General features: G+C 39.9%; 1 protein-coding gene across 2 annotated transcripts in view; it reads right to left on the bottom strand.

The window, feature by feature from the left end:
- LOC117402031 (collagen alpha-1(XI) chain) overlaps positions 1-18219 on the bottom strand; it is a 135164-nt gene extending 116945 nt beyond the window's left edge. Inside the window, exon 1 of one of the 2 annotated variants that reach the window (XM_059008212.1) lies at positions 17868-18219. In XM_059008212.1, coding sequence (XP_058864195.1) covers positions 17868-17961 — 94 coding nt within the window. In that variant the 5' untranslated portion in view covers positions 17962-18219. The remainder of the gene's footprint in view (positions 1-17867) is intronic. The other variant, XM_059008213.1, reaches the window with a different exon arrangement.
- Positions 18220-23537: the final 5318 nt, after the last annotated feature.

The raw sequence follows: 23537 nt of genomic DNA, 5'->3' as shown, positions 1-23537 counted from the left end.
TTATCATGATATTTGAGACAATCATCTGTTCTGCACTGTTATAATAAATTGAGTCCATCCGTTGCAAAGAGGCCCTGTAGTCTGCAGCCAGCTCGACAGCGAAAGGTATTTCTGTCAGATTAGATCAGTGTTCTCCTCCTGCTGTTCACACTTCTACACTGCTGTCTGTGACCAATGAATCTGCCCATTGTAGGGTCAACAGCATGTGACGTTGCAAACAGAAAATAACACACTACGTCAGGGATAACAATCTGACCGCTTGACCAATTAACAATACCGGGGAAAGAAAGAAAGAAAGAAAGAAAGAAAGAAAGAAAGAAAGAAAGAGTGCTTTTTAAATAGTATGTAGCTGAGTTGCAAAAAATATAGCGCCACATTTCCCCGCATGTTGCTACAACTGTTAACATTGTTCACATCCCGACAGCCTTTTTACACTTTAAAGTCTGTTTCAAAGCTCTTTTCAAAATGCCTGCTCTAGTGCACTGGGGTTTGAGGTCTGTCCTCTAAATCATTGCAGAAAAAAACCCAACATAACAACAAGTGCTCTGGCTTTTCTATTCTGTAACGCATCATGGATCGTTATTGCTGTGTTACCTGTTTGACAATGCAAGGAAAAAAATCCTTACGCTATCAGTGCACTAGAGTGTACATTTCAAAAAGAGCTTTGAAACAGGATTTAAAGTTATAAGTGTAAAAAGTTGGCGGTTCGACTGTGATTTCTAGGTCTGTGTCTTAAATACGCACCCAAATGCTCTTTCGGACTATCTATCGTGTCACAGGGTTCTCTCAAGGCAGCCTAGAGACCGTTCAGAGGGACCTGCTATAGTACATCCTCTATCCGGGAGGGGATAAGCTGTAGCCCCATTCAGGAAATACCATTCTCAATGCCAGTAACAAACACAATTAGAGCTGTCAACGTCATGCATTCACTTGGGTGCATGTTTAAAAATGAAAAGAACAACATAAATATCTAGATTCTGATACTCTCTCTAATCTGATCTCCAGTGAAGAATAAGCAGCTCTATTGATATTTGTAAATCTTTGAAGTGTGACATAGGCACGGACTGAGGGACAGGTGTCAGTCTTCAGTCTATGTCTGGTGTCAGCTACAGGGGACAATAATTAATGCTTGGGTTGACTATGTCATAATCTCAGATTGAACAATACTTTGCGAGCCTCAATTCTCTGAAAGGGGGTTAAATTCAGAGCCTGGAGGTGGATATCCCTTTGTTCTTGCCTGGAAATAAAGTCGACAGCACATTTTAAAGTTTGAAAGCGAATATTGACCTCTGTGCATACACTTAAGGGCAAGTTGAGCTCTGCGGTGGGATACATAAAAGCTCTTTTGTGGCTGTGCAAAGAAAAAGTCCCCTATAAAAACACTGTCCTCCTTGAATGGGAGCCTCATTAGCGCTTCCCGTCAGACAATATAAATATACATTGCATAATACAGCAAACAATGAGAGGACCCAGCAAGGCTTTCTCCCAGTGCACTGAAGATTCAAATCTTCCAGTGTTACAGCAGCCAGCTGCAAATCCGCCTGCTCTTGCAAAGAGAGAATGTGACCTCTGGGCAATGCAAAACAATTCCTCAAAACTGCTGCAGAAAGAAAGGGAAGAATTTAAACCCATGGCTTTTGAAGTAGAGATTAGCCAAATTGATGGCTCCTCCAAAACAAATCCGTAAAGCAGCCTAAGAAACTGTATATTCAGGAGGTTGATCCATTCCTGGTTTTTCTAGGAGTTTGATAAGACACACCTGAGCTTGTTACCTGTGCATTCTGGCTAATCAAGCGTGTGGTAAAACCTGGAATGGGTAAAACTGCTATGCAATAGGAGTCTTGATTTCCATCCCTGATTGTCAAAGTCTGTCATCTATTACGAGTGAAGGTGACTTGCAACAGTGAGTTATGCCCTAACAGAAAATGATTCTAGCATCGCACTGAACTATGGGTAGATGTCGGCATCACAAACGATCCATGATTCCCGTACTGAATATGAAGAGGGACAGTTCAGCAGGACACGCCACGACCTGCAGTCCAATTTACAATCTCCAGATACCGTTATCGAGTTCCTGCAAGTGGCTTGAATAGCATAGAAAGCATCAACCAGAAAGCCCTGAGAGAAAGGGAGGCTTGTACACTCTCTGAACAGCCTCCCTCAGTTTGTTTTTTAATAGAAAAAGGAAGCAAGAAGCATGGTTTATTCTCGCAGACTAGAATAAACTGTCGCGTTTAAACACTAATATAGAGAACTATAGTATTGTAACCTAACACAGCCCAGACACAAAGGGGTAAATGTTAAAAGAATCAGAGCATTATTCCAGTCACAATATAGGCAGGCAATGAAGTCAAGGTTTTTTCTTTTTTTTTTTTGTTGGTTTTTTACTTTAGGTTCTGCCTGAATTGCTGTTTCAGTTTGTGCCGTGCCCCAACCTGATGCACATTTTTTGGCGCAAGCTTAAAACTGTCTTGAATAATGGTTAGAGAGAGGTGTCCTGACACAGCCAGTCGAATCTAATCATATCTACTCACAGTACGAATGCTCAAGAGGTTATCTGGATGTCGTCCCTATAAAGAGGTGGTTTAACATGTGTTTGACTCATCAGCATAGTCTCAAAAGGCAGTGGGTCCTATTGTATTAAAAGGTATACTTTTCTTGAGGTACTCCTGCCCATAAATTCGCTCGCAGATAAGTGGGCAGGGGGTCAGGTTAGCTGCCCTCCCCGTAAGACAAAGCCAAAAAAGCAGGTGGAGGCTGGGGAGGAGGAGATGAACTCTGATGCACAGCAGGGACATAAAGGATTGAGGTTAGAGAGAAATCCTTTCCTTGCCGATCATTGGACGTGTTGTTTATCGAGGGACAAATAAGATACTGGCTATTCGATTGACGATTTAGGTTAAGGAGGCTGTGTGGTCTAGTGGTTAAAGAAACAGGCTTGTAACCAGAAGGTCCCTGGTTCAAATCCTACCTCAGCCACTGACTCAATGTGTGACCCTGAGCAAGTCTTTTAACCTCCTTGTGTTCCGTCTTTCGGGTGAGAAGTAATTGTAAGTGACTCTGCAGCTGATGCATAGTTCACACACCCTAGTCTCTCTAAGTCGCCTTGGATAAAGGCGTCTGCTAAATAAACAAATAATAATAATTTCATGTTAGATTTTCGAAATGTCACATTGTTCAATTTGTCAGTTTTTCGTTACGTATATGGAAAACTACAGAGCGGTGTGTAATTCAATATGTTAACGTAACATTATTCAGCAGGTTTCATTCGACTTTATGAAACAAAATGAGTTAATTCTATAGGGTGAGGCAAGACTTTTGGCTGTACAGTACACTTCTCGTTTCTAGGTTTTCATTGTGGCTGACATCCAGGTTTGCGGTCTGTCTTGAATCCAGCACTCCTCCAGCACAACCACCTGTATAAATTGGATCCTAATTCACAGGGGAATACTTTCCAAGCATTATGGGTGGCAGGTCACAGTACGCCAAATAACTCTTTGATGCCTTACAACAGTTCTATATTAAACAAAAGCTCTTATGTTTTACATTGTATTATAGTTTAGAACCGTAAAAAAATGTGTTGCATTACATTTCTTGTTTTAATCGGAGTGATTGGGATCTTTACAAAAAGCCAACTTCAAAGTTGCCACCATTGTTTTCATCTTGTGAGCATTTCAGATAACAGAAGCTGCTGAGCTAGCACTGGCCACCCAAAACGCTCACAAGAAGTACTGTACAGCTATGGAAAAATGGGTGCAAAAAATGGGTGCACACTGGATTTAAAAATCACTTAAAATATACAATTCTAAGGCATACAACTGTATATTTTCATAATGATAATAAAAAAAATACCTGAGTCAGGTCTTTGGATCACTGAGTTAGTAATATCCAAAACTGGGACAGACCATAAAGCTCCAACCAAAGTTTTGCCTCACCCTATAGTATTAACTCATTTTGCTTCATAAAGTCGAATGACAGCTGCTGAATGATCTTGTAGTTTTCCATATAGTTAATGAAAAACTGACACAAATTGAAAAATGTGACATTTTTAAATCTAACATGAAATACTGTACTACTATTATGGCTTCCGGTAGACTTTTGCAATATCATTTCTTTAATTACATGATGTTAAATAAAAGATCTAAATTATGGTATATAGTTTTTTTTTTTTCTTTTTAAATGATGTGGTTCTCGATTCTGTCCTGCTGGGTTTTGTTCCAACTGAGCTCTCAGTTACTTAATTGAACCCTAATTGAACTAATAATTTGCCTAATCTGAGCTCTTAAATTATTTTAAACAGATGGAGATGTCAAGTTAAATATAAAATTGTATAAGGAACTTGAAATCTCCAATTTCCTATAAGCCACACAATTGAAAAAGTCAAACTAAGCAAATTGTTAGTTCAATTGAGGGTTCAATTAAGTAATTGAGAGCCTGGTTGGAACAAAAACTAGCAGGGCAGTGGTCCCCCAGGACCAGGATTGAGAACCACTGCTCTAGGCGATGCAAAACTATTCCTGTACGTTTTGTTACATTGGTTTACAACTTTTTACTTAGCGCTTGTCACCTCCGGGAGGGCAAATGTTATAACCAAGAGATTTTAACCTGGTCCTTTGGGGAGCTCACTGTTTCATTTGCTCATGTTTATAAGGATGCCTACAAGCAAGCAGACAAAGCCAGCTAGCTCTCCACCCTTATAAAGGGGTACTTGCAGTTTTGGGGGTTTTTTTTTTTTGCTTGACCAAGGTTAACCGTTATTTTTGCACTTAACCTTTAAATTACTTTTTTACAGCGCCTTCACTATGTGTTTACCATGCTTCACTACAGTTTGCCCTGCTTTTACCTCGGTATACCGTGATCCGTGATTGGCTGATTTACTGTCAGTGTCACGGCCTTCAGTAAGGACACAGCGACAGACATTTTAATAAATGGCTGTTACTGTCGACTCGCTTTTGTCTAGCTCCAGTTAAAAGAGAATGCCTGCCTGCCTGCCTGCCTGCTTTTATGTTGAGAACCGATACCTATTATTTTTTTCGTTTCCCCCTGACTCTGCTTGTTCTTGCACATTTGCAAATTCGACATCAAAGCCACATGCCTTACTGTGTGTTCCAGCTAGGATTTGTCAGGGCTCCATTTTTAAAAACAACTCCTCAAAAACCGTCAGCCAGCTGTGAGACAGAGCTCCACTTTAGTCCCCTAATAGCCCCCTTGGATGTCAACTTAATCCTTTAACTATGGAATCAGCATGTTAGTTTATCGTACAAACCATACAGTTACATTACAGCCGCCTGTCATTATCTGGTTCTGTCGTGCACCACAATGCACAGCTCTGGCCAAAAGTGTTGCAGCACCCTATAGAATGAACTCATTTTGCTTCGTAAGGTCGGATGAAACCTGCTGAATAATGTTACATCAACATATTCAATTACATACCGCTTTGTAGTTTTCCCACATACTGACAAAAATTAAACTGTACTACTATTATGGCTTCCAGTAGGCTTTTGCAATATCATTTTGTAGTTTCTTTGATTACATGATGTTAAATAAAAGACCTAAATTATGTTCATGTAGTTTTTTTTTTTTTTTTAAATACGTCTCAATCCAAAATTCTAGGGGGATGCTAAACTTTTGGCCACAGCTGTCGATCCAGGACACACAAGGGCACACAGTGCATGTAGAGTTCGTTGGCCACTTTGAGCCCCTGTTGTTGAAATTCAGTACAGAGCAATAATTAGTTGAGGGTATGATGACAACAACAACATAGACGACTGTAACCTGTGAGAGTTACTCTATTATCTGCTCCATATTTTTGACTCAGGGATAACATTAAAACCAAGATTTTTTACAAGAGCATACAATGTAATTTTTGATAGCTACAAACAATGGTGAATAGTTTTTCAAACAAAGCAACGCAAACCCACCTTTTAATAGCCCGGTATATTTTAGATAACATACAAATGAGACAGTAACTTTCATTAGGAAGCCTGGTGCTGTGCGACTGTGTTACCTGAGACATTGCTTTCGGTATTTATTTTCGGTTAAATACTCGATAAACATTGCTGTCGGATGCCAAATGCGAAGGGGGTTTGCAGCTCGTCAAGGCATGACAGCCTAATGGAAACCGGGCCAAAGTTCCTTAATAAAAAAGTTATTGTTCTTAGTGCTGGTCTTCCCTGCTGCTGGAGTATAGTTCAACCTGTATCCTTTTTTAAAAGAGGCACTTTTCCCACAGTAGGGTGGTGTGAATTTATTCCAGGTTCAAATCTGTGTTAAAGACTATCTCGGCTCATAACACTGCATCCTCCTGCATTCTGTGTGCACCTGGCCTCTCCCAAGCATTGATTGCTAATTGTGTACAGCTGTGCTGTGTTGTGTGTGGTGTGGTTAAGTGTACACATTCAACGCTAATTAATCTGTGACCCCCAGCAATATTTGATAATGGGACTCTTAGGTTCTGTTCAGGGTTCTGTGTATTCTACTTCATTGTAAAGAAAGAAAGAATCAAAACAAACAAGCAAACATTACACAATGATGTATTTTCTTCCTTCCTTCCTTTTTTCATTTTTCTATTACCATATCATTTATTTTATAAGACAGGCCTTGTTGATTCCCCGGTTTGTTTACATTCTCCACACTCAGACAAACATGCCCAATTCTCTGGCTCCTCTATCAGGTATAGAACAGCAGTGTGGAACTCCTTGATTTTGTGTTCCCTCCCCCGACACTAATACAGGAATCCAGCAAGCAGCACCTTTGTGTGGGCATGTCCCCGAATCTAACCGTCCCCCACAGCCACATACCGCAGTGCTGCAGGAATGCTGCCCTGTAGAGATACTCAAACCCTCCTCGCCCTTGGACTTTCCCCAGGGGATCTCCAGACTGACTGGCCTTGTCAGGGCTTGAAGTAGAGACCCTTACAGAAAAGTTTAGAAAACTAAGCCTAAGAAAGCCGAAGCTGAACCATTAGCAGATTACAGCATAACCAGCATGATCATCAATGAACAAATACACAGGTCCCAAGTCTGTTTGCTGTGGATGGGGGTGGGTGGGTGGATGGGGGTTTGACAAGGATTAACTTGACCTAAATTATTAAAATTGCATTTCGAGTCAATAAAAGAAAACAACAACATCTAAAATGATATCATTTGCAACTTGAATTAAGAACCCATCGATGAATGGAGTGGAAATGCAATCATATGTTGATAACAACAAACTTCAGTTTTTTTTGTTTTTTTTTACATTACCTAAACAGTAATCTTACATAGAAGTTTTATTTTGTGGGTTATTACAATGACTGACGTGGGTCTGTGGGCTTGAATGTTAATTTGCGGGTCTCACCCACATAATGCGAGTAATTTGGGTGATCTGAAATACTAAACAGGGTGCTATTGCCACCTACAGCGTTACAGAACCATTGCATTGCCACTGTAGTTCCACCGCATTGCTACTGAAAACGATGCAGCCGAGTTAAATCAACACATAGATACAATGTATAATGATGCAGTAACAACACCAAAAAAACTAAACTAACTGGAATGGAAACAAGGTCTTCCTGGATCAAGGATTTTAAAACACTACCAAGAGAAATAAGAAAGAGCAATATTTCAGATCCCTGGTTATTTTAATGAAGGGTACTGAGTCAGAACAGAGGCATAGATTTCCTGGGGTTGGTAATAACAATGCTGTCTTTAATTAGATTACCGAGGACTTGACCCCCCCGACCCCAAAGTGTTTACTACACCTATTGTACTGAGACGTCTGATTGGATTTCAGATTGCTGTGCAATACACCGTGACGGATCACATATTCGAGCGACTGCCCAAGGCAGTCACGCACCCAAATGCTCGCATTTTAAACTTCACTTTGCACGGACCAGAGTTTTACGTAATCTATCATGACCAGAAGCTAACCTTGCACTACCTAAGGCAGGGGTTAAGGGCCTTTTCTTGTGAAGCTCCAAAATTATGGAATGCTCTGCCTTACAAAAGCATAATTGCTTTTTCCTTTTTGAAACAAACCTTGCACTGAAAAAGCCAGCATAAAAATGATTCGTAGTGCCCGCCTAAACACATGTATAGTGTTTTGAAATGGGAAGTATTAGTACATTTTCTTTTGAAAGAGTTTGCTTCGGTGCGACACTTGGTACCAAAAACAATCTCTTAATGTTATGCAAGAAGCAACAAGCATCTTTGAAATGAGAAAAGCTGCATTATTTACGTAACTCAATTCTGTTTCTTGCACAAAACCCTTTATTTTTTTCCCTTGCCCAGCAAAATAATGTTCTGCATGTGAAAAATGCTGGCTTGTGAGGCTGGATTTAAAAAAAGAATAATATACAGGGGTGGCTAAGCATTGTACAGATTAGCAATGTGTCCTCAGGTGTCTTCTTCAAAGCGAAGACTTCTTGGATCCTGCCGTTTTGACAGCGGCAAACCATTTCTCTCTCCCTCGCTCTTGCGCTAGGCTCAGACAGGGTCAGCGTGCAGAATGTGCTGCCCTGGGGCAGAGAGATGATATATGGCTTCTTGGAGTCTCGCCCACCAATCCATCTGTAAAGCCCAGCGGCTTCACAGAGCCAAGTTTAGACTCAAAGACATGTGTTGCACTCTGCTCACTTTTACTTGTTTTATGGTCTTTTTCTTACCTTGTCATTTATTTTGTAACTGGGGCGGGAGGTGGAGGGGATGGGGGTGGGGAGAGTGTTGGCGTAGGTTTTAAGATGCTGTCTCTATTGCTTTTGGTTATGTATCTGTTGTTGGTTTCTTAAGGGACTATTTTAAAGTAGTTCTTGCCCAGTTTGAGCGTACATTGCGTCTTGTGTTTATCATATGACTTTGATAAAATGTTTCATCTGGGGATACGAACGTTTAAATAAAAAGGCATTCAGATAAATAGTTGATAATAATAGAAAATGACGTGGAGGGCTGCTTTGGATAGTGTGTTCAGATAATTGGGGGTCAACTATATCATAACTTGTCCTGGTAAACAGTTAGAAGTATAAAAAAGATATTCAGGGAATAAAGTCCTGCACCTACTACACATTTTTCTATATTCTTTTTAGCATCTTGTTTTCGGTTTTATCTTTATTCTCGCTTGCCTCAGCAGACACAACACACATGAGCTATGTATACACAGAGGTGCTCCAATATTCAAAGCAGCCAGCGTCAGTCAGCGGCTTGTCGAGTTACAGCATACGTTCTGACATGCCTGTTCTTTTGTCCTATAAGCCTGGTGGAAGGCACTTTTATGTGAAGGTTTACAAAACTCCAGGAAACTCAGAAACCCGAAACCTCCGAGTTTTGGATCCAGCTGAACAGAACGAAGCGGCTGCTGTGAAACAGAGCTCCAGTCGAATCGCCTGTCGTTGAATTTATCGCGTTAATCTCCGTGTTTCTACATTCTGTAAGAAGCTGCTGCAAATTGTGATTTCCGATTCATTGGGGGTTTCAGAAAGAGGGGGTGAAATAAAATGCATTTGATTTTTGTTCTACATGTTTCAATACCTAGGGGTTTGTTTTCCACTGGGCCAGTTGTATTTAGAAAGAAGACATATTGGCTGCTCCATTTTATAAAAGCTTACCATAGTAAAAGCATAGCAAAGTGTAAAAAAAGCACAGTGAAAGCATAGGTAATAAAAAATAGCGAGGTACGGTAAAGCATATTAAAAAAACATGGCCAGCCTGGGTAAACTATGGTGAATGCATAGTATAACCATGGGAAAAGCATGGCAAAACTGCTCAAATACTGTGCAAAAATACCACGGTAAAACTATAAGGAAAAGCCCTCAGTCATAGCATTCATTGCATTCCCTAACCTGCGTGCTTGTAATTAAGACTTCTGGGCTACTACAGTACATGGCACGAAGCCCTGTCTTAAAAGGGATTCCTTTGTAATATATAACAATCGCCAGCTTAATATAGCACGGGCTAGTGGATCCCAAAAAGAGTGGAGGGTATCAAAGCTAAAAAGGTGTAAAAACTGCATGAAGAGACATGGAATGGAATTATTTGTTTGCAGTCCCTGCGTTAACCTGATAGAACAAGTCTGGGGGATCAACTACAGTTTGTTTTACCAGCATAAAAAAAAACAAAGGCTCTCTTTTTTAGAAAAATGAAATAATGGTTTCCCACATCACAACAGCTTTCTGTTAATTTGGCTGTTCCAAGGGTTCCAGGAGAATTCTCTTTTGCATATCAACACCCGCAGACATGGAATTGTTTCTGTCATAGTACGAAGATGGAATCTGATCATTTTTCTTTCTCCAGTTGTACAGATCGCATTTGGGAGTTGCTTAGAACCTCCTGCCAATGCTTCTCCTTCAGTCCACATTAACAAACAGATACATGTCTTGTTTATTCTGTTCTTTGATCTCTGTGTGCTGCTGATTAAGTCTGAACCACACGTGTGTTTTTTTATTGTGTTGCTTGTACTTTGTCTTTTTCTTGCTTTCCAGGACCCCCTTGTAAACAAGGCCTCGCTCTCAATGGGTAAATCTCCTGGTTTAATTAATTTAATTAATTAATTAATTAATTAATTAATTAATTAATTAATTATTACTAATCAAACATCAGAGCATCGATGTTTAGAAATACTGAAAGAAGTGGAATGAGTTCAATGACAAATGTTTCTACTAGAAGTCATTCTCAATGTCTTCAGTGTCAGCATACTGGAAAGAGTCGAAACGTCTGAGATGAACTCATGAACTCAGAAGCGCTAAACCGATTGCAATGTGGCTCAGTGATAAAGCTGAAAAGGAGAGCTGTATCACCCCTCTCTCTTGTATTATTACTTGTACTGTAACACTTGAAATGTATTTGCTTACGATTGTAAGTCGCCCTGGATAAGGGCGTCTGCTAAGAAATAAATAATAATAATAATAATAATCTAAAAGCCTGTTTTTCTTTTAAAGCCATAACCTTGATCAAAATACTCAGCCATCCGTCAAAGGCAGACGCAAGCTATTTTAGGGAAATATACGACAGGGCTGCAATGTTAGGCCACCTCCTGTGCCTGCTTGACCTTTCACCTTTCACGATGATGTCATTTCGCCTGGGAGACGCACATGACACCTGCTGCTTCAGTTAAAGTGCAATACAGAATGAAAGAGGATAAAACCAAACAGACTAAAATAAAAATGGTTTCATTTAAGACAATCAAGAATAAAATGTTTTTTAGGTCAGTAAAAAAAAGTTTTTAAAAAACAGTCAAAAGTGTTATTATTCGATATGTTAATATGTAAATTGCTAAGATTTTTTTTTTGTTACCGATCAACATTCTCTAAGCACGGTCGTCTGACACCACCACACTGAGATCTGTTCATCTGATCTAAATAAGCCCCTCTTTGAGTTTCACAGATTTCTACAGACAGAGAGACTCGGAATGCGGTTCACCAATTCATTCATAGGGATTCCAAAGTGTCACAATCTACATTCAAGCAGACCAACGATTCAGCAAAGGTCACTTCTCTCAGTAAAGCTGTGGGAACACGAAACCCCAAGTCTCCCCTGGTGTGCCGTGCAGTGGCCTGAAACCTAGTCTCCTGAAACCAAGTTCTAAGCCACAGCTTTACACTTCACGTAGACACTGAAAAAAGATACTTGATATACTAAAACGCTATTTTTATTATTTTTATTTATTTCTTAGCAGACGCCCTTGTCCAGGGCAACTTACAATTGTTACAAGATGTCACATTATTTTTATATACAATTACCCATTTATACAGTTGGGTTTTTTTACTGGAGCAATCTAGGTAAAGTACCTTGCTCAAGGGTACAGCAGCAGTGTCCCCATCGGGGATTGAACCCACGACCCTCCGATCAATAGTCCAGAGACCTAACCACTGCTCCACACTGCTGCTATTCTGCTATGATTCCATAGCCACACTATTATAACTGCAGGATTGGGGTGGCCAAAGCTCACATTATTATTATTATTATTATTATTATTATTATTATTATTATTATTATTATTATTATTATTATTATTATTATTAAACCTTCATTTTAATAAGAAATCCCATTGAGATTAAAACCTCTTTTTCAAGTGAGACAAGAAAGGTAGCAGCAGTACAATAAAACATATTACAACACAAAAATAAAATACTTTTAAAACACAGACTCAATACAATCAGTTAGTGACACTCAATTAGTGACAAGCGTAATCACCTACTTAAAACAAGCACTAACTCTCATTTAGATAAACATGCAGCTGACTCCTGAATTGTAAAGTTATTTGGGACTGCAACTTAAGTCTAGGCTGTAATTCATTCCGAGACCATGGAGCGAAATAAGCAAATGATCTTTTAGCAACCTCAGTACGCACTCCAGGACCTAAAGTGGTCAACTATTTCATTGCATCTATTAAACCTAGTAGGGGAATGGCCCTCCAGGACCAAAAGAGGGCACACCCTGGTGAAGTGTACTATAGTAAAAGCATACAAAAGTGTAGCATAGTGAAACAGTAGAAAAGAAAAGAAAAGATAGCATTGTAAAGCAGGTACAGTAGAGATTAAAGCATGCTTAATCCAGGCTATACCATGGTATGATGGGCAGCGTGGAGTAGTTTATATTCATGCATCTGACACTGAAGGAACACAAAGCCACTTTTTCAGGAACAGCGGCTTGAAACCTGGTTCCAGGAGACCGGGAGACCTAGTTTGAGATTGCTGTTTCAAACCCCAAGTCTCCCCTGGTGTGCCGTGCATTGGCACTGAAACCTAGTCTCCTGAAACCAAGTTCCAAACCACAAAGCAGCTCAGTGTTCCCTCAGCTTTAGTGTCTGCTTAGGAGACTGGTCTAAAGCAGTAGAAGGTGGCAGTCCTTCAGGGCAGATTTCTGAGGTTCACAGACTGTACTGCAACCGCACCCACGCTCGGCCCACCCCGTTCTATATACAGTCCATTGAAATGATTATTCTCAAACTCAACTCATATCTTGTTATTTCACGTGGCTACATTGCTGCTGCTTCAGACAGGACCCCTCTGGGGGCAAGATGTTTATCCCAGAGGGTAAAGGCTGTGCAAAAAAAAAAAAATCTGAAAAGAAAGAGAAAGTTTTCTCTCCAACTCCGTTCTTCACGCACCAAGTCCCCGAATAACAACTTGGCTTTTAAGCCACCGTAGTTTTCCTCTGATTTACAGCCGATCAAATAACTAACAAGTGTTCCTGTACTCCAACAACTGTTCGTTGGCTGCAGCATCAAATGAAACAAGCACATGTGCATTTCTGCTTGAGCAACTGCCAAGCTGACTAGCCTTGATGCAACGCGCTGATTGAAACTATGAATTTATAACATCCACTTAACCGAGACTCTTTCTGAATGTCCTGTAGAGTCAGAGAGGGAGAGAGGGGCAAATCTTACACACTGGGATATGGAGGTAGCTAATATTGACATTAGCTACCTAATACTGGCAAATGTTTTTTCTTGTTTTTGTTTTTACTTTTAAGTAATGTTCTGTCCCCAGTTCATTAAATGAGTTTGTGTGTGTTGGTCATATTCCTATGAATGAATGAATTAGTAATTTAGCAGACACTTTTATCCAAAGCGACTTGAAGAGACTAGGTGGTGAACTACACAACTGCTGTTGCAGAGTCACTTACATGTTGTTGAAGCCGACACCCTGGGATCCTTCAAGAAGCTGCTTGATGAGATTCTGGGATCAATAAGCTACTAACAACCAAACGAGCAAGATGGGCCGAATGGCCTCCTCTCGTTTGCAAACTTTCTTATGTTGTTATATCTCATGCAAAGGACCAAGAAAGATAGAAAGAAAGAAAGAAAGAAAGAAAGAAAGAAAGAAAGAAGTTTGGCTAGTAAAATTACAGACTCAAAGGGCTTTTTTTTTTTTATCCTTATCCAAAACCGCGGAATTGTTCAAAATTCATCAGAACCCAATTCAAACATTTGAAAGTAATATTAAGAGCAATCCCTTTGGGGTGTCCAGCCGGTATTAAGTGAACAATGCTTTGAAAGAGAAACATGCAATTTAAGGAAAGGGAAAACAATTCAATGATGATGTGTCTTACGTAACGGCGTACAAATCCCGAAATGTGTTGCCATTTATACAGACATGTAGCTTGCCAGATGAGACGATGCAAAACAGGGCTTTACTCCTAATTCTCCACTCCACAAACAATACAAAAGAAAATCAGGAGGTGATGATGATGTTTGCAAGTCGGCGAATGAACATCTGGCCAACAGAAGTCATGCCAGGACCTGAGCCTTTTGAAAACTTCTATGAATTCCAACTGGGGAGATGACTGATATTCACCCGACCATGTAACCACTCCAATAAACTTTGCCTGGCTGTTAACGTGGCAGTGCCGCAATGAAAATGCAATACCTGCCGATAAATACTTCTTAAAGACAATTCCGAGTATGAGTAACACGTTTTTGCACACCCCTAGTTTCTATGTTTAGCGCTATTGAGTGTTTTAAGGTTATGGATGGATGTGGGTTAAAACTCTGGGACACTGAATGTCGGACGTTCCACTTTAAAAATGTGAAGATCACTGGGCTGTTTTAGGGTTACAGAGCAACAGAGCTGTGGAATATGGTATATCTCCGGTCTTCCAGTGTTCCACTGTACCAGCAGAACAGAACAATCCAGGAAAATGCCTTGGAACTTGGAAGAAACGGGGGGAAAAAATCTCGGTCTGCTTTACAGTGACCCTCAGCGGCTTCCCCTCAGTGATCTGTCAAATTATCAAAGCAACAAAACTGAATCGGTGTGCTTTTCAAGAACTCAAGACTTAGCTAATCTCTTTAAACCTTTACAGCAGAGAAAGTGATCCCTGACTGCTGACAGCAAAGGGGTCTGGTATGAAGACCACCTTTGCAGGCAGTAAGATTGAATGAGAAAAACCTGTCACGGGGCTCAAGCCTCACATCCGTAGTTTTTACTTTTCGTTCTGTAGTTGAGAATAACTCTCGCTGCTTGAATGAATTAGAAATGATTGCATTTAATAGATTTCAAACTTTGGAGAGTTGCCAGTGAAACAAGCACAACTGGGTTACATTGAGCGTCTGCTGTACTCAGTAATTGTGAATTTAAGTGTTTTTGAGTGGTGCTGGAGTGACTGCACTGGAAACTGAGAACAGTCCACTCTATTTATCCAAAGAGCAGCAAAAACACAAGTAGTGTCCATGGAAGTTTACCCACAAGCTCTGCAGAAAACATGCCTCAAGCATGCCCTGGGGTGAGGGAGGAGTTCAGTCTCCATGCCTCAAGCCTGCCCTGGACTGGAGAGAGGGAGGTAGCAGTTCAGTCTCCATGCCTCAAGACTGCCCTGGACTGGAGGGAGCACCCTTTCTCTTAGGGGGTTGAGGGAAGGAGGGAACAGTTGAGTCTCCATGCCTCAAGCCTGCCCTGGACTGGAGGGAGCACCCTTTCTCTTAGGGGGGTGAGGAAGGGAGGGAGCAGTTCAGTCTCCATGCCTTAAGTCTGTCCTGGACTGGAGGGAGCACCCTTTCTCTTTGGGGGGTGAGGGAGTAGTTCAGTCTCCATGCCTCAAGCCTGCCCTGGACTGGAGGGAGGGAGGGAGCAGTTCAGTCTCCATGCCTCAAGCCTGCCCTGGACTGGAGGGAGCACCCTTTCTCTTAGGGGGGTGAGGAAGGGAGGGAGCAGTTCAGTCTCCATGCCTCAAGTCTGCCCTGGACTGGAGGGTGCACCCCTTCTCTTAGGGGGGTGAGGGAGCAGGGGGCAGGGGGCAGTTCAGTCAGTATTTATGACACAGACTGACTTCAATGATACCCATTAGTGCCCCTTGGGACCTGTTTACTTTGTGTTTAAAGTAGGCACCTGTCCACAGGAAACAGGACTGAGACCACCAGAGCTTAATCTCACACTGAGCCTCAACAGCTAACCAGATGGAAGTCACTTCCAATCACTGTTGGTACTTGAACCAGCGACATCATATCCCATTTCCACGCCACAAAGACATAAAGCAACCCAAGCCATCTCTTCCACAGAGGAAACTCCACAGACATGCATAAAGTACAATGATTATTTAATCAAGTTACTCTTCCTCCAAAAAGGCATGCTGTGACAAGCGATTGCCCATTTTCTTCAACCATTACTAATAATATGCTTTTTTTTAAGTCCTGCTACGGCTTTAAGCAATCATTCTCACACAATGAAAGGATTTGCAGATTTTAAAAAAAAGCAATGCAAGATAATAGCTGTCTGTAATTATTGTAAACCTGCAGCTGTCGCATGCATAACAAGCACTGTATATATAACAGTGACTTCACTCAATATTGTAGCAAAACCTACAGCATTTATATCAGCTGAGCCGACCCATTGGAATGTGATGATTTATAATGTGGGCTAAAAAACGGATCATGTTTATTAATGTAGACCGAAATTACGAAACAAGAAACTTACTAGACTTTTTTTTTTTAAAAAGTATTTGTATTTGTTTCATTGACGTATCAATGCTTACAGGCAACTGCCCCAAATAATAAAGATTTAAGCCAGGCGCGTTTAAGTGACTTTTTCCCAGGAGGTCGCATCGGTCGTAAGCAAGCGACAAGTGTAACTTTGTAAAAATTGACAGCTGCGATAGAACAGAACAAGGCAGACTACAACTGTTAGAAATGTTTACGCATTTAATGTATGCGTCCTGTGTAACTTTAAAGACACATATCCATCGCTGACATGTTTTTCTAGACACCGACTGTATTATTACATGTAATACATAGTGATTTAAATCGCTTATAAATAGAACTGGGCCGTGTAAAACGAATTGTTGGTGTAATATACAACTGGAGACGCACATCTTAAAATAACGTGTATGCTTTCGCTGTGGCAAGCGGTTTAGACAACGGCATGGTTTTCCCGTTATCATCTGAGAGAGAGAGAGAGAGAGAGAGAGAGAGAGAGAGAGAGAGAGAGAGAGAGAGAGAGAGAGAGAGAGAGAGAGAGAGAGGAGGCAGAATTGATTGCTTTTACAACCTGTTCTAGCTTGAAATGGTTATATTTTTAACTCGCTAATTCCTGGTTTGGCACTGCAGGCTATATATAGACACACTGTTTCATCATTTCACACATGCTTCGCCATTATTATTATTATTATTATTATTATTATTATTATTATTATTATTATTATTATTATTATTATTATATTCGTAGTATTTTTTTTTTACTATTATTTTATTTTAAACGGGTGTCGTCGAGAAAAACAAAATTACAATTAAAACGCAGAAATGTAACTGCCCAGCCTGAATAAACAAACCCGCTTGATATCTGAATAACTGAAGCGGAACCGAAGCTGCGCGCCGCTTCACTCTGTTGCTGTTAAATCCTTTAAACTTGCTGGTACGATAAAAGATTAATTCTAACAACGGTATCCAAGGCAACGCTCCCCAATCTTTTACATAGCCTCGAGTCACACACACAAACTTAAACCATTCTTAAGAGATTTATGTTATGTGCAAGTTCAAACCAGTAGTAAGTTTTATCTCTGTGCAGGATCAGAGATATAATAGCTTTTAAGCTCTGAAGAATTAATAATAATAGCAACGACAACAACAACAATAATAATAGGCCCTAATAATAATAATAATAATAATAATAATAATAATAATAATATTTTTTAAAAAATTTAAACAAGCTGTGCATTTTATATAATTTTACATGTTGGTATCCCCAGTGGGATATTTCTATCTAGAAATATTAATAAGAATGCTGATTCTACATTTTAAATCACATTACGTTATAAAAGTTGAAAAAAAACTTTTTTGATAAAGGGGAGGGGGGCGACAACTGTATTTGCCTTCAAGTCTCACAACACAGAACCGCATTCATTACTATTAATTCATAAATAAATAAATACATGAATAAATAACTTCAAATGTGCATAATTTACCCGCTCTTGTAGTTGTCGTGCCTGCTTGCAGTAAAATGATGAGCAGCGATATTCTTCTGCAAAAAGCAGCCAGTTTGCTTTTCCACCGGTCCATCTTAAAAAAAAAATGTTTTTCTCCAAACCGGATAAAAAGTTATATAAAGGCAGGGTAAAGCTGTTGCAACCTTATGTAGCCATGCGTGTGGTAGGGGGGAACAAACAAGGAGCGCAGCCTAGCACACTAGTGTGTTCTCCCGGTCTCTGCCTCTCCCTCTCCTGATCTGAAATCCCTTAACAGTGCGTTGAGAAAAGTCCCAAGACCAGACAGTCCTCCAACTCTTTCTAATGGCTCTCTCTCTCTCTCTCTCTCTCTCTCTCTCTCTCTCTCTCTCTCTCTCTCTCTCTCTCTCTCTCTCTCTCTCTCTCTCCCCCCACTCCCCCGGGACGAGTGTCAAAATGGGACTCAGGGGCTTTACTGATGAACACTGGTGCCCCACGAGGGCATTTGATATAAATGACTCCCCCGTCTCCAAATCGTACATCTTTTCACTACCAGCCACCGTTACAGATCTTGTTGCTCAAGTATTCGTATTCCTTAGCGCATTCCATTGAATCGTGTTCGTTTAGGCTGTGTCTCAGAATTAAATGCTTATTGAATCAAACTAATAGAACATTCTATCAAATACAGTGTGTCTCCTGTCTGAAATAATGGCTACTGTATAGAGATGCGATAAAGTACTATTATTATTATTAGTAGTAGTAGTAGTAGTAGTAGTAGTATAATACTATTGAGGTGTACCAATAAATCATTCATTATAAAACTTTCCAAGTTTGAACTTTCCTACCCTTTCAATTAATGACAGCTATAATTACAGTTGGTTTGCTTGTACATGCACACATTAATTATATTCGTTTTCAGGTGTGTATTGTGGATTAAAAAAAAAAAAAAACATTATTTTTCAGATAATAACTTTTCCAACAAACTGTACAGTAAACAAAACAAAACTAATACAATATCACCTCAAGCCTGAAACGTTTTTTTTTTCTATTCAGAAATAAAATCTAATATGTTTTACCAGACCTCTCTGTGCTTTACAATGCTTCCCTATGCTTTACCATACCTCTCTGTGCTTTACAATGCTTCCCTATGCTTTACCAGACCTCTCTGTGCTTTACAATGCTTCCCTATGCTTTACCAGACCTCTCTGTGCTTTACAATGCTTCCCTATGCTTTACCAGACCTCTCTGTGCTTTACAATGCTTCCCTATGCTTTACCAGACCTCTCTGTGCTTTACAATGCTTCCCTATGCTTTACCAGACCTCTCTGTGCTTTACAATGCCTGCCCAGGCTTTACCATGCTTTCACTGTGCTTTATTACATTGTGCTGTGCTTTTACTATGGGTAAGTCCAAAGTAAAGTAAAGAGTCAAACCTTCTCCAGTGTAGCTTAAGAAAAAGACAACCACATGAAGAATCTTACAAGAACACAATCACAACAAATGGGAGCAAACTGGACTTAAAAGCACTGAAAGTATACATTTCTAAGGCATACAGCTGTATATTTTCATAAAGATGACCTAAAGCAAAAATACCTGAGTTAGGTCTTTGTATTCAGTTAGTAATACCCAAAAATACCCAGACAGACCATACAGCTCTGTACAAAAGTTTTGCATCACCCTATAGAATTAAGTCGTTTTGCTTCATAAAGTTGAATGAAACCAGCTGAATAATGTTCCATTAACATATTGAAAAATTGGGCATTTTTAAATCTAACATGACATACTGTACTACTATTATGGTTTCCGGTAGACTTATGCAATATCATTTTCTAGTTTCTTTGATGACATGATGTTAAATAAAAGATCTAAATTATGTTCACATAGTTTATTTTAATAATTATATCCACAGCTGTACAGCACATATATTACAGTTCCAGTGCAAAGTTTGCTGCAACTTTCCTAACCCAATAACTGAATCACTGTTAATGTTTCAAAACTAGAATTGAACAGCTCCGAAACGACAGGCTCATTTGGAAGCATTATTAATTTCCATTAAATAACATGACGGTGCAAATGACTTTGCATCGGAGCTCAAGCTCAGCCAATCTACTGCTAATCAACTGTATTTCCTAAGCCATTAGCCTACAATGGTTTGCTGCTGTGCATAAATGGTGGTTTTGTGGGGTTTTTTTTCTTCTGCTGATTAAGGCATCTTCTAAGTTGTTGGTGTGGACAAATACAGTAAATGATCACTGAAGCAGTATTAGAAGTCAGCAGTTTTCCTTGTTTGAAAGTCAACCAACCCCTGGCTTGGTGTCCCCTATTGGTACCCTGTCTGTTAATCTTGGAGTCTGACCTGCATTCCATACAGGTTTTAGCAGATAGTTACCAAGAGAGGGTTAGGAGTCTGAGCTTAGTGTCAGAAATACTTCTCGTTCCTCTATTGTGTACATACACTCTGCAAAGCCCCGTGCAAGCTGTTCAGGGCACATTGCTTCCAAAGACTCATAAATCAATGATGTAATGCTGAGCCTATCAATGCAACGCACTGAAGAAATCCTGGTGGGCACACAGCACTACCAGCAATGGCAACACAATGCATCTAATACAAATATTGCATGGTGGCACCCTTATGAAAGTTTCCCATTGTAAAAGCATAGCAAATTTTAATAAACGCACAGTGAAAGCATAGGGAAGCTGTGTAATGACCAGCAAGGTATGGTAAAGCATATGAAAAAACATGGCAAACCAGGGTAAACTACGGTAATGCATAGTATTAAGATGGGAAAAGCTGCAGAAATACCATGGTAAACTCTTATAGGGGCGACACTGCAATGGGATAATAGAGTGTACTGGTTGATACCATTGTGCAAAAAATCAAAATATGAAACCTTTCTACAGACTGTACAGGTCATTGCAGCCTTCCTTGTTCTGCCATTAAAAACTGTGTTAAAAAATGTTAAAGAGATTTAATGAAAATGTTGCACAGTTGGTGTTTGCAAAAAATGCCGAACATGTTTTTTTTTTTTTTTTTTGTAAAGGCAGAACGTGCTTACAAGAGCCCACCCTGACCAGACCCTGTTTGATCGCTTGAAAATGTCAGTGAATTCCGGAAACCTTTTCTCTTCCCAAACCCCACCCGTGTTAGTTACCTCCCCGTGGAGGGTTGCATTTAAAGAGAGCTGCCTTCGACGTCTTCTTCTTGTTGCTTAGGATCATTCTGAATATCGTTTTGCTGTTTCAGTCGATGCATTGCGAGTGATTTTTTAAAACAGAAGTTTAACACACCCCTTCCCCCCCCCCCCCCCCCGCAGTACTCTGCCCCCCAGTGGGTTACAGCATGTCGATAACACTTTAATTGTGTCTCAGATTACTATATATTTTCATAGTAGTTACTGTAAAAACCTTTGTATAAGTCTATTTACTAGGTATTTTTAGGGAGTCCTAAAAAAGGGGGAGCGACTTACACACCGGTGTGACCTATAGGCTTTTTCCTGAAATTTTTCTCAAAAAGTGGGGGGGAGGAAGGGGGGCACTTATACACCGGTGCGACTTATACACTGGTTTTTACTGTACTTAGTACAGTAAATATATGTGTACTTACACATAATTACAATGTTATTATGAATAGTTACAATGTACTTAATGTGTAAATCTTTTTGCATGATATATGTAAGTACACAATTGTATCAGGGTTAGGGTTAGGGTTAGGTTTAGAGTTAGGGTCAGGAGGGTTTGGGTTAGGTTTAGAATTATGTTCAGTTAGGGTTAGGGTTATATCATGCACAGAAACGTACACATGAAGTACATTGTTACTATGCATAATAACATTGTAATTATGTGTAAGTATTAAGGAATGAAGTGTTTACTCAGTCCTACTCTCCTGTGATAAGCAAATCCTGGCTGTTCCGAAGGTTCAAGCCAAGGCATATTCCAGTTTATTAGATAAAGCGACGGGTGCATTTAATGCTGGGCAAAATCTCTTCCAATTAACGTTTAACCCACAATTCTGCTCGACCACCACAACCACAAAAGACGTGTGTGCAACCTAAAGGCATCTCTGCACAGGCGTGGAACACCAAAATGATCATTTTCTTTACCACTACACCACTGTAATTAACAACATATCTGCAACCTGTCATTTTTATCAGACCCTCTCTCAAGAGTTTACAGCAGACATACTTGACCAAGCTATCGCCCCCAAACTCCTTCAGGCGAGATAGAAGTTAAACTTCCTATACTTTCAGCTTGGGCATTTTCACGAAACAGCTGAACCAAATAAAGGTCAAAAACACCATAAATGCTGTCAGATATGAAGAGGCAGGAAATATGTGATGTGATGTCTAAACGGTTAAAACGATGGTGTGGTGCTGTGAGTGCTGTGCGTTATCATGTTGTGTTCTGAGCACAGCACATTCAGCACATTCACGTGAGAAGTGCTTGAGATGCTTTTCTCAAAAGATAATTAGGACGCTGTTATGTCTAGTTTGAGGCAAAGCTGCTTAGTTAAAAACAACCCCTTATAAGGGAGTAAAGTTCTAGAAAGTTCTATAATCATGACGTGTTAATTTGCCTATTTGTTGCTATGCTAATCAAGTATAAATATTGTGCTACCTTGTCAATAATCAAGAGAGAGAGTGTGTTCCTGTGACCATTGCTGCTCTTCCCTTGCTCATTGCATTAAAGCTTCTTGAAACTGTTATTCAAGTGGAGTCATCAGTCATTTCATATTAAACAGGATTTTACCAACTACAGATAAAAGAATCTACAGATCTAATTGGTCTCAGCTGCACCCACAATCACGCTGTAACATAACCTCTTTTTTTAAAGGATATTTAATATAAATTTTAACATTTGCAAACGTTTGTAGTAGGGTAGGGTTATGAACTAAGCAAATGAGGTGGTATATGAATTACTTATTGTGATCAGAAAATACATGTAAAATGTAAGTCTCACATACTGACAGGCATAGGATTACCAGATTTCCAGAGTGAAATGTAGAATGTACATTGCAATGCAGTGCTTGGTTGATATTATTAACCAGTGATTATATTAAGCAGTTTTCACTGTATGGTATTAAAATAGACAGTTGTTGTAACAAGTCATGCGAACGATACTGTTTAGTTATTTATTGGCCCGTCTTAGTACAGCTATGGCCATCACCCAATAGAATAAACTAATTTTGCTTCAGAAAGTCGAATGAAACCTGCTGAATAATGACACCAAATTGAAAAATGTGACAATTTCAAAATCTAACATGAAATACTACTGTACTACTATTATGGCTTCCGGTAGACTTCTGCGATATCATTTTCTTTGATTAAATGATGTGAAATAAAAGATCTAAACAATGTTCCTATATTTTTTAATTATGTCTCAATCCTAAAATTCTTGAAGATGCAAAATGTTTGGCCATAGCTGTACATAATGAAGACTGAAGCTAAGGGCTGCTATGATTGTATATTTGACGATACACCATGTCCAGTTTAGTGAACTTCTATCTTTCTACATCTGAGATGCAGAGACACTGCAGTCCTTCCACACAGCTTAGTGTTAAAGGAGGTGCAATTACTGAACCTGCATCCCACAGCAGCTCTCTCCCACATTCAGGGATCCCACCAGCAAGATGCCACCTCCCTACTCGAGCTCTGATGATACTCATTCTCATGCAATTTTCCTCTCCTCTGGGGC

This window comes from Acipenser ruthenus, chromosome 36, assembly GCF_902713425.1.
Source record: "Acipenser ruthenus chromosome 36, fAciRut3.2 maternal haplotype, whole genome shotgun sequence".
Lineage (NCBI taxonomy): Eukaryota > Metazoa > Chordata > Actinopteri > Acipenseriformes > Acipenseridae > Acipenser > Acipenser ruthenus.
The sequence above is the reverse complement of the archived record's forward strand: the minus strand, read 5'-3'. Positions and strand labels throughout refer to the sequence as shown.